Here is an 11,907-nt window from a genome sequence, read left to right on the forward strand (position 1 = left end):
TGAGTTAGAACAAAATTTATCAAACTTAGTTTTTCTAACAATTTCTGTCGAACATTTTTTTTATCTCAAGCATGAATTTTGACAACATATAAACTAAATCAAGTGTAATTAGTAAAATGAGTATGAACTATATGCGAAAAGGATGCTTAGTTAATTCACCCACGAATAATGGATTTTGAATTAGATTATCTCTTAATTTAAAGTAAAAATTTATTTTCATTTTTATTAATATAAACTTATATTTTATATAACTCGTAACAATATATTTTTTTTTCAAAATCAAATAATAATAAATAAATTACAATAACTTAAATCATATAAATAAAATTTAAATTATACACATGAGTAAACACTTATTTAAAATTGAAAGTAAATTAATACTTTGACATCTTTGGAAAAAAATATACCCACCTTAAAACTTTCAATAACATGATGATGTTGTATACGAGAATTTTTTTAAGTTAAAAAAATAAAACAAAAATATTAATATTTTAACTTGTGAAGTGGGTATACTTTATTTGATGGATGCCAAAATATCCCAAAATCGAAATTCCATGAAAAATACTTTAGACACATAAGCGAACTTGGAGATTTGAAATGGAGAATTGTGTAATAATATAAAAAAAACTTCTTCAAATCAAACGAAATCGTTCAAATCAAATCTCTGTGAAATGTTTAAAATACGTTTTTTAAGTTATCCAATTATACAAGAATATTTTAATAATTTAAGATAAAAACGAGATATGAAAATGAGTTAGATAAAGATATATCTATACTTATACTTAGAGATAGACAAAAATATAAGACAAATTCTTGTGGAGATAAATTTAGGCGGATAAAATCTATGATGAATACTCTTTAGTTTTAAAATAGTTGTAGATATTTTTAAAACCAATATTTAACATATAATAAGTGATTTTTTTATTGCAGGTCACTGTTTGACCCGAATCTATATTATTAGTTTTATTACCAATATAAAAATTCTTATCTAAAAGTATGATAAATTTGAATATTTACCTCGTTTTTATATTGGTAACCATTGTAAATTTTCTTTTTGTATAGTAGTTACAATAATGGTGTAATGAATCTCGTTTAAGTTAATGAATAATATCTATAAAATATTTGACTAATATGTTTTAATAATATCTATCTTTTTAATTAGTTTTCCTTTCATTCACAGGCTACCCAATTGAAACCTAATCGAAGTGCAATAACTCGGTTACACGAAGAAGTGCATGAAATCTGAAACCCTTAAAATGTCATCGTGGCTTATGATAATGGATTGGTAGAAATTATATATATATATATATATATATATATATATATATATATATATATATATATATATATATATGATATAATAAGTCTAACTCACATAAAAATATCATTTTTAATTAAAAATCCAAAACATAAAATTAGAATTTCTTAAAATGACAATAAAACTTATGATAATAAATTATATAAGGAGTTATATATATATATATATATATATATATATATATATAACATGAATTTAGTTAATATATACTATTTTTAATTCAAAATTCTAAGATATGAAGTGGTTATAATGAATGATGCTTATTATGATAATGAATTATATATAAGGGATTACTTGAAGAAATTGATGGGTTGGTAAAAATTATATATATATATATATATATATATATATATATATATATGTGCGATGAACTTAATCCATATATTACTTTTAACTGAAAAATGTTGAATTCATAGATTTTTTTTTTCTAAAAGTTATAGATTGAGAAAATAATTTTGAATAGAAATAAAAAGGTAAAGAATGATGGTTGGAGGAGTGAGTGAGAGGAGAGTGTGTGAACGTGCAGTGGTCCTACAACCCTTGTGATGGGTCTATAAAGAAGGGTATGCTGTCCCTATGAACACGGTTGTAGTGACCCTCAGATTTCAGACTTTGAACAAAAGTGTTTGTTGATAATACAAAAAGAAAAGCTACGCCAATCCCCATGCCATTTTTTAAAGCAAACCCACTCCTATGCTCTAACCATACCAAACCTTCTTCTATTCTATCGTCATCTCTGCAAACATTATTTCAGATAATATAACTATTCTGCATGCTCATGCATACAAATTACTATATATAATTAAGTAAAATCATTTTATCAGGTCAAAACGGTTAGGTTTATCGAGAAGAAAGTTCACAGAAAAACACAATCATCAATCACACATGAACTCAACCATATAAAGAATTGACATCATTCTTTGTTCAAAATCTTAAGACAATGAGTTAATGGGTCTTTTATCTTTATACAGTACTCTACTTTCTCATTTTTATCCAACGTGGAACTTAGACTCAGACTTGAATTTCTAACAAAAACTCATAATATATCTCACCTTTTCCCACCCTAGTGTAATCATACAACTTTTTTCTTCATATTTGCTTCCTAATAATAAGAAACTAGTGAGTGTTTCGTCTCATATAAGATAGATTAGTCATAGCATTAACATTATATGTTGTTTCTGACTATATCTGTATGCATATATAGAGCTCTAGTGGGTTAGTAGATATCTATAAAAGCATGAAAATAGTGAATGATTGAACTGAAAATGTGGAAGAATGAATACTAGTTAAAGGGATAGGCATGAAGGTGGCAACTATGGTTGATTAGTTATCATAAGTGTGTGTGTTGCGGAAACGATGAAACTGGGCCAAAGCAATATATGGTTTTGATTGAAGCTAAGGTTGTGGGGGTGTCCCACAGTTTAAAACCAAGTTATACAATTGATAACCCCAACATCTATTTAAGTGTGAATCTAAATACCATAAAATGATCAAAGACTCGAAAATTCATTATTTTAAAACTTTTAATAAAAAATGGTGTCAATTATTCGTATTCATCAGATTCAAATTTTATTGATACTATGTTTTCGAAAAATTTTCCTTTGCTAAACCCATCACACATTTGTGCTAGACACCTGCTCTAACATCGTAGCATCATTGTAATACATCATGAATCATGTTATTACATGCGTGTGAATCTCTTCAACATGTTTTCACTCCTTTTCCAACAAGTATCTTTTACCCATTCTCTTGCTCTACAGCGGTATCTTCTGTTGTGGCTATAACATGTTCATTATGTATGCTGAGAACATGTTTTGTATCATGTTGAAGTGAATGATATGTATTCTTTTTAACATGTTGTTGGCATTCACTTAATGTATTAAAAAAAAGACCGTTTGGATTTAATTGATTTCACATATTTAAAGATGGTAATCATGTTAATGTATTCTCAATTGCACTAGAAAATAAAAGCATTTGTAATATAAATAGTATAAGGGAAATAATTTTTTTGTCAAGACGACTAATTACTAGTTAAAGTAAATTAGGTTTTTGGTAAAGAAATATTTCAAAACAGATTAGAATTTAATTAATTTATATTCATTAAGTTTGCCAAAGAATTAATTTAACACAATATAAGTTTAGTTTAAATCCAAAAAAATAATTTGATTCTTGTACTAGAAAGAAATTTAAATTATAACAGGTAGAATTATATTTATAAAGATAAATTTTAGAATTTTGCACATATTTATATGTTTATCCTTTTGAGATATTGCTTAAAATTAAACAAAAAAATACGAAAAGTAAGAAAATGACAATAAAAGAGAAAATAAAACTAGTTAAGATGAATCAACCTTTATGTGTAAAACACCTCTTTATTTACCCGATTACTTTAGTAAACTTTCTTTAACTTTAATCGGTTTGACTTAGTTTGTATTATTGATTAGCAATAGAAGTAGTATATAATAATAATAAATAAATAACGTAAAATATATTTAAGAGCATTGCTTAGCTGTACACAATTTTTAAGGACCAAAAAGTGATTGATCAATAATTTACAGAACCAAATGTAGGAGGGAATTGATGGAAGTTAACCCTCATTATTGATTACCATAGTGCTTTTTTGTCGAATCTATCCTTCATTATTTACATTTATTTAAATATTTCTATTTATTTATTGATTTATTTTTATATATTTATATGTGCGTAACACAAGGAATTGAATTAAGAGCATCTTGAATCCTCTTGCAAATGGTGTTAAAATTATTTATTAGTAGATATTATAGCATAGTTACTTCCTTTTTGGCGTTTGAGACAAAGTGTGATTAACGTGGGACTATTATAGTTCCTTGAAAACAAAGATGTTTAGGACAAACTATTTCCACAATGTGATGAAAACAAAAGTTTCGGAAAGGCAAAAAACAAACGCATTATGTGAAATGACTGCTATCATATTGATAAACATCAATTGACATATATTAAAGCAATGTTGTATTAAAGTGAATTCTATGTATGTCTATCATCAAATATGTAATTGTTTTTGCAATTTTTTTTTATAGAATAATAATAAGATTATACACATTTATGTTTATTTGACACATATTATTAGAATAAAATAATCATAAAACAATTAATTTTTATATTTTAAAAAAAAAATATCAAATGAATGTAAAATATTTCTATATCAAAGTATCATTTCTTTAAAATATCTGTTAAAATTTTAAGTACATATTTATATTAGATAGAAATGAAAAAATTAAACACCATCTAAGAAAAACTTATTTAAGATTTTGGATTGAAAATGATTTCAATTACTTACTTATTATATTTATGTAATTTTTCCTTAACAAATTACTCTTAAAAAAGAACTATGAAGATTTTTTACATGATCTCATAAGTTATTTAGGGTTTAATGGTATAGAATGTGGTAGTAGTGAGTGGTATGTATAAAGTTTAGTGGAGAGTGAAGAGTACATCCATGAGGAATAAACTTTAATACATTAATTCTTAGGAAGGATGATGAGAATGGAAACATGAGGGCACATTGCAAGTAACTTTTTCCTAATTGGGGACTCTATATAGGGCATGTCAATGTGGCATGTGACTTGGCTTTGGGTCCCTATATTGGTCATTCCACTTATGTAAATGGAATCTTAACCCTCACAATATTACTTTCCTTTGTTAACCCCAATGCTATCAATCCACCTTTTTTCCACAACATTCTTTAGGTTTTCTATTAGGCTAATTACATCAAATCTAACATTCATATTCACTTATATCACATGCATAATATTACAAAAATCAAATTAGTTATGTACTATTTTCATCTTAACCTTGGTTATGTTCAAATACATGTTTTTAATCTTTAGTAATCGATTTTTTTATGGTATTTATGTTATTAATACAAAGTACGTATTTACTAATTTTTGTGAATTAATACTAATAATTGGTATGCATTATATGTAAGTAAGAAAAACATAACTAACATGGTTTCTTCATACTAGAGCTCAAATAATTAAAATAAGAGTTTTGGAAGTTGATATAGGAGATGAATTGAATGTGAAAGATATTTTAAAAACAAACATAAACATAGAAAAGGTTTTTTTTTTTTTGCTATAAAGGAAATAGAAGTTCTATTATAGAACTTATAATACTTAAGTTTTGAGATATTACACAGAAGTCATAAGTGGAGCACGTTTTATGCTAAATTTTGTGTGTAGAAAAAAAAAAGTCAAATTGAAGTGCTTAGTTATATGATGAAAGTATGAGTGAAATTAATAGGTTTTACTAAACAAACTTATTGCATTGCTAGGTCAACGGATATTGGAGACAATAATGAAAGCCATTACACAGATTTTTGTTAGTGTTAAATGTAAACACTCTTTTCTCTTACTTGAAATTCATGCTAGGTCTTCCATTACCAATTTATGACAATTTTTTTTATTATATTTGAACTTTTTTTAAAATATAAATTGAAAAAAGAAAAACAATAGATTTTCTATGAGTACATAAACTAAAGAGAAAATATTTTTCCATTTTTTTTTGAAGAATCTTGTTCAAAATAGCCTATTTTCAAATTAATTTTGAAAAGAAAAAGAAATTCAGTAATTTAAAATGGTTTGTCGTATATGACAGATTACTTTATTGTTTTTAAATGAATATGTTGTTTTATGAACAAATATAAAAAAAAAAATTAATCAAGGGCAACAAAACAAATGTATTAAATGGTTAAAAAAAGGTCCTAATTTCTTTCATAAAAATTATTCTATATTTTAAATTTCATATACCATAAAAAAAACAAATTTCTATCTTTTACTTGTACATATTATAATGGTAATATATATATATATATATATATATATATATATTAATTATTATGAAAAATTGTGTTTAATCTATACACTAAATTATTACGTGTTTGTTGACTTTTATTTTATAAAAAGGTTAATGTAAAATATTATTCCTAACAAACAATATATGAATGATATAGTTTAGTTTATTATGGAATTTCATTTGTTATATGATAGAGTTTGTCATAAAGTATAAAAATTAAATACTTTATAATTTAATTCAAAGACAAAAGACAATTTTTTATAATTGTTCGAGAATGAGGAAGATATTTAATTTTATATTAAAGATTCAATATATATATATATATATATATATATCACAAATTTGTGGGCAAACATAATAACTTTATCACTGTAATTAAGGTTTTTAAAATGTTGAGAATAAGAAGCTAATATTGGGTCCAAGATTTTAACTATGTATTCAAAACTATTTACTCTTCTATTTTGTGCAAACTAAACCGAAAGAATATGAGTATGTTTATTGCAAAGTTGAAAAACAGTGATTAACATGAATGGAAACAATTGGAGGAACATTACATACTATCTTGTACGACATGTTCATTAATGCTATACAACCCACCTTCCCCATATACCATGTAATAACAGTGCATAGTGTTAATTAGGTTACAATTAGAGCCCTATTGTCATCAAACATGAAAGAATATGCATGTGGGTATCTACTGAACTGTTTTATAAGTCATATATATATATATATATATACATATATATATATATATATATGTATATATATATATATATATATATGTATATATATATATATATGTATATATATATATATGTATATGTATATATATATATATATATATGTATATGTATATATATATATATATGTATATGTATATATATATATATGTATATGTATATATATATATATATATATATGTTCTATTTCACTTTTTTTTCTTTTTTTTTGCTGTATAATATATATTTTAAAAAAAATTGTATTTGAAGAGATGAAACATGTTAGGAAGTGGACTTTAAACTTAATTCAATCTTATAAAATCAGTTGTAAAATGGGGTTTGTATCTATTTATATATTTTAGTTGGTCTTATTTTTAGTCAATGTAAAACTTTCAACACACTCTCTCACAGGTTTTAACCTGATTCTGATACCATGTTAAGAAATAAACTTTAAATCTAACTCAATCCTATGAAAACTGGTTTGTAAAAATAAGGTTTGCATTCATTTATATATTTTAAATTAGGCTTATTTTTAGTTAACGTGTTACTTCTAACATAAAATAAACATGTTTGAAAATAGTAATAATAGTGAAATAATGGATTGATTATCACATGTGGCAAAAGTGGCTGAAAGAAATAGTTAGAAAAAGTATTAAATTGGTGAAAAAGTCAAGTTTCACCAAGAACGAACTATTGTTTCACTCAAACAACTCATTCCTACTCGAAAATCCAACTCATACATGATTTAAACATCCTTTGTTCCTAAGAATGGAATTAATTGGAAGTGATTACTCATGAACTCCACAATCAATTTCTCATAAACGTTTAACAGTAATGTGCATGATAGAGGTGGAATCTGGAATTTGTTTTATATATATGATACGAAAATTGTGTGGTAATTCTAAAATGATTTTTTAAGAAGCCAAGTACTTGTTCATACGTACTAGCTAAATTATTAATTTGTTACAGATGAAACGTGAGAGTTGAGACTCGTGTATCATCATAACATCCCATGATTGTTACAAGGGTTTGTATAATTATAGATGACACTTGGTGGATGTGTTATTATATTACCATCCTAGCTGGTAAGTTTCATTATGAAATATTTTCTTGAAACCGAAGGAAAGAGAACAAAAGAGTGAGGCCAAAAAAACAATAGTATAACATCCAAACATCTCAACACACACACACGATGTTTTATTTGTTTTGGTCACTTTTTCAACCTTATCAACTTAATTAACCCTACTTTTCATCTCTTTCTCTTGCCTCATCCTTTTCCTAATCTTAATTAATTAATTAATCAATTAATTAATAGATAAAATCTCTTGTGCCTTTGTTTGAAAATTGCTTTCATCTCTTTCTCTTCATAAAGTTTAGGAGCCACGAGAGCAATGATTGTGCAAATAAGCACACAATGTTCCCACTAACTATCTCTTTCTCTCTCTCTTCTCTTCTTGTTGTGCCCCTACAAAACAATAACACAAAGCATAGACACGTAGGTGAAGAAAGTTTGACAATTGAAAGGACAAAACGATTTTTTTTTTTTGTGTTTATATTTCTTTTGCATTGTCAATCAACTCAGCTTCCATAAATGACAGGGGCAACCATAGATTGCTATTGATCTTGCTTTTGTAATTCAGGCATAGACCTTATGCTATTCATTAATGCCTACAAAATGCATATTACCAAATTTTCTTCTATATAGTGAATCAATTCTACCCACCCCATTTCACTTCGAATTCCCCCCCTTATGAAAAAATATCACAATGTCATGTTTTCTTATTTTATTTTCTAAAATCTAAAATTAGCATTCTTTTTTCTCTTATTCTAGAGATGTTAAGAGTGTGGATGTTTAAATCTTAAAAATATTCATAAAAAGAGAAAAAAAGGTAAATTTTTAAACCTTATTTCTACACTGTTGTCAAAAGCAGTTTTTTGAAAGTGTTTATGTAATCTGATTTGTCTGAGGAAACTTGAATAAAACATTGGAAGAGGGTGAGAAAATGTATGTGAATATCTAGAAGAAGGTTAAAACTATGTACTTGACAGCAGCAACATCTTGAAGATGTTGTTTTGAAAGTTAAACCTAGAGTAGCATGCAGATCATTAAAATAGGCAAAAGGAGAAGAACTTTAATTTGAAGAAGTCACGGGAATTAATAGAATCCACAAAATTAAATGAACACTTAAAGCCCAAAGTTCAGTTGAGTAGCCGCATTAATTGACTGTGCAAACAGGACCATAATACAGTATAATACCTTATGTTGGAAGTGCTCCACACATGTTCATACATACCTCTCATTCCCTCTTTTAATCAACACAAAAACACCACCCTTTTCATCATAAAACCCACCACTTAAAGAAGGTAATAATAATATGAATGCATTTTCGGGTGCAGGAGATTCATAGCAAGATATAAACATCAATAATATCTAAATCTAACCATTTAAAGAATTACAATATTTGTTTATTTTTATCTAATCAAAGATTTAAACTCACATTTAGATTTTTAATAAAATATAACATAATCAATATATAACATAATGAACATTTTACACCTCCACAATCACATTTCTTTCTACATAGAATGAAGAAACTGCATATCCACATAAAAACTGAGACAGATACTGATCAATTTCTCAAGCAAGAGTGGAATCTTCTTTGCTGGTTCATTATATGGTCTTCATGGACCTACAAAAGTATACATTTTCTTTTTTTGTTATATAAAGAAAAAGTAAGGATCTAATGTCAATTCATGGGATGAAGGGAAGAAAATAAAAAATGAAAACTGAGGAAGAGAGGTGAATTGAATAATGAAAACATTAGATTTAAAATCAGTGAAATTCCACATCATTATTGACAGCCTGGCCAGCTATACTCCTTCCCCAACCCTTATAAGAGCATCCAAAAGAAACCATTCTCCAAAACTCTCTCTTTCTCTCTCTCTCAATCATCCTTTGTTTTCTCTTCTCCTCTGAGGCGTGGAATTTGGCTTTCATTACTGTCTCTCTCTAAACCATCAAGCACTCATCAACACTCATGTCTCATTTCTTTCTTCCTCTTTCCTCTTATGTCCTCCCACAGTGATTTCCAAACACACCACTCTCGCACTCTTTTTTTTGGAAACACAGCCATGGCCTTGTCCTTTCTCACAATCATTTCTTTCTCCTCATAATTTCTCTCTACTACAGCTTTTCACAGTGCCACTATTTGAAGCAGACAACAAAGCCCAAGTAATTGATACCCTCCAAAATCCCCTGTTCCACCCCTCTCTGTTTTTCTCCCCTGTTCTCTATAAAAAACACAATGGACAGGTGGGACAATAAACCATCAAGAAAACAGAACCACACATATAACCCTTCTTTCTCTTCCACTCTACTTGACGTTATCTACCGTTCAATCGACGAAGATCAAACGGAGGAAAAGGAAGAGGAGCGGCTCATCTTTTACAGAGAAACCATGAGGAAGCAGAAACAGAGCAATTGTTTCAGAGAGGACAAAACTGAACCTGAGAAACTCAACTCTCGCAGGGCCAGGAAGGTGGAGAATTGGATGGATAAGAGAACCTCGGAGAAAGTTCTAATGGGGAGAAACTCGTTGACGGAATTTGAAAGAAGAACAAGAAGCAATTCAATTTCAAACACTCTCTCCATGTATTCAAGTTCAACCTCTTCCTCTGAGTCAAGCTCTGTTGGGGGCTTCTCTTCTTCGGAGTCAGAGTCCTTCTATGGAGTGCAGAGGCCTAAGCCAATCAAAACCAGCGTTTCTGATAAAACCAAAACCAACTTTGATGCCGCACTTCACAATCACAACTTCCGCAGCCACTCTTCCCAAACCCAAAAGCCAAAGCACGAGAATGGTTTCGGCAAAACCAAGTCCAAAGCCTTGAAAATCCTTTATGGTGAGTTGAAAAAAGCAAAGCAACCCATTTCACCGGGTGCAAGACTTGCTAGCTTTCTCAATTCCCTCTTCACTTCAAGCGGAAATGCCAAAAAAGCAAAGGTTTCAACAACCACGACGCCATCTACTTGTGGTCCCGTTCTGATTCCGGTTCCAACAAATCGTACTGCCGATACTAAACCAGCAGCACAACAGCCAGGTTCTACATGTTCATCGGCATCTTCTTTTTCAAGGTCTTGTTTGAGCAAAACACCTTCTTCAAGATCAGGCGCCAAAAGGTCTGTGAGGTTTTGCCCTGTGAGTGTTGTAGTAGATGAAGATTGTAGGCCCTGTGGGCACAAGAATGTTTACGAGGGTGCAGAAGATTTGGCGGCTTCCAATGGAAAGAACAGAAGCGAGGAACTGAGACTGCATGTCATGCAGGAGAGTCGCAGGGTGGAGGAGTTAGCAAGAGACTTGCTGAAGAATTATCAGAAAAAGAACGAAGTGGAGTTTGATGCTGTTATGCATTATGAAGATGAAGATGATGACGATGACGTAGCCAGTTGTTCAAGTTCTGATCTTTTTGAGTTGGATAATCTATCAGCAATTGGGATTGAGAGGTATAGGGAAGAGTTACCTGTGTATGAAACTACCCATTTCAATACCAATAGAGCCATTGCCAATGGCTTCATTCTGTAATTTTGAAGGGGAAAAAAAAGTGGGGTTACTTTTTAATTAGAATTAAATGGTGTGGGGGTTTACATCAGATAATAAGATTTCTCCTTTTTATTTTGGCTTATTGGTTCTTTAATCTAGTTCTCTTGTCTTTCTTAATCATGTTTTGTTTGTCATTCTAGTATTGTTCATGGTTTTGTGTTTGGTTTTATGGTTAAAATGTTTACCTCATGCAATATCATGGAACAAGAGAGAGTAACGTTTTATGAGGATGTTTGCACGAGAAATGGGGAAAAGGGGTGAAAAAGCAGTTAAAGAAGGGGAAGAATATGAAGATGAAGTTGAAAGCAAAGGCAGAATTTCTACACTTATTCATGGCAAGAGAAAAGAGGGCTTTTGCTTTCTCTCTTATGTGTGGGGGCCCCTTTTGCTTGAAATTAACACTATCTTCATGCATCTCATATGCGTGGGAGCAATAGTCAAA

General features: G+C 28.8%; 1 protein-coding gene across 1 annotated transcript; it reads left to right on the plus strand.

Moving 5' to 3' along the window:
* Window positions 1–9,765: 9,765 nt before the first annotated feature.
* On the plus strand, window positions 9,766–11,547 carry LOC108319320 (protein BIG GRAIN 1-like B). The gene has a single exon (XM_017550421.2). The coding sequence runs from the start codon at window positions 10,173–10,175 to the stop codon at window positions 11,445–11,447; it is 1,275 nt and encodes a 424-aa protein (XP_017405910.1). The 5' UTR covers window positions 9,766–10,172; the 3' UTR covers window positions 11,448–11,547.
* The last annotated feature ends 360 nt before the right edge of the window (window positions 11,548–11,907 follow it).

This window comes from Vigna angularis, chromosome 9 (genome assembly GCF_016808095.1).
Source record: "Vigna angularis cultivar LongXiaoDou No.4 chromosome 9, ASM1680809v1, whole genome shotgun sequence".
Classification (NCBI taxonomy): domain Eukaryota; kingdom Viridiplantae; phylum Streptophyta; class Magnoliopsida; order Fabales; family Fabaceae; genus Vigna; species Vigna angularis.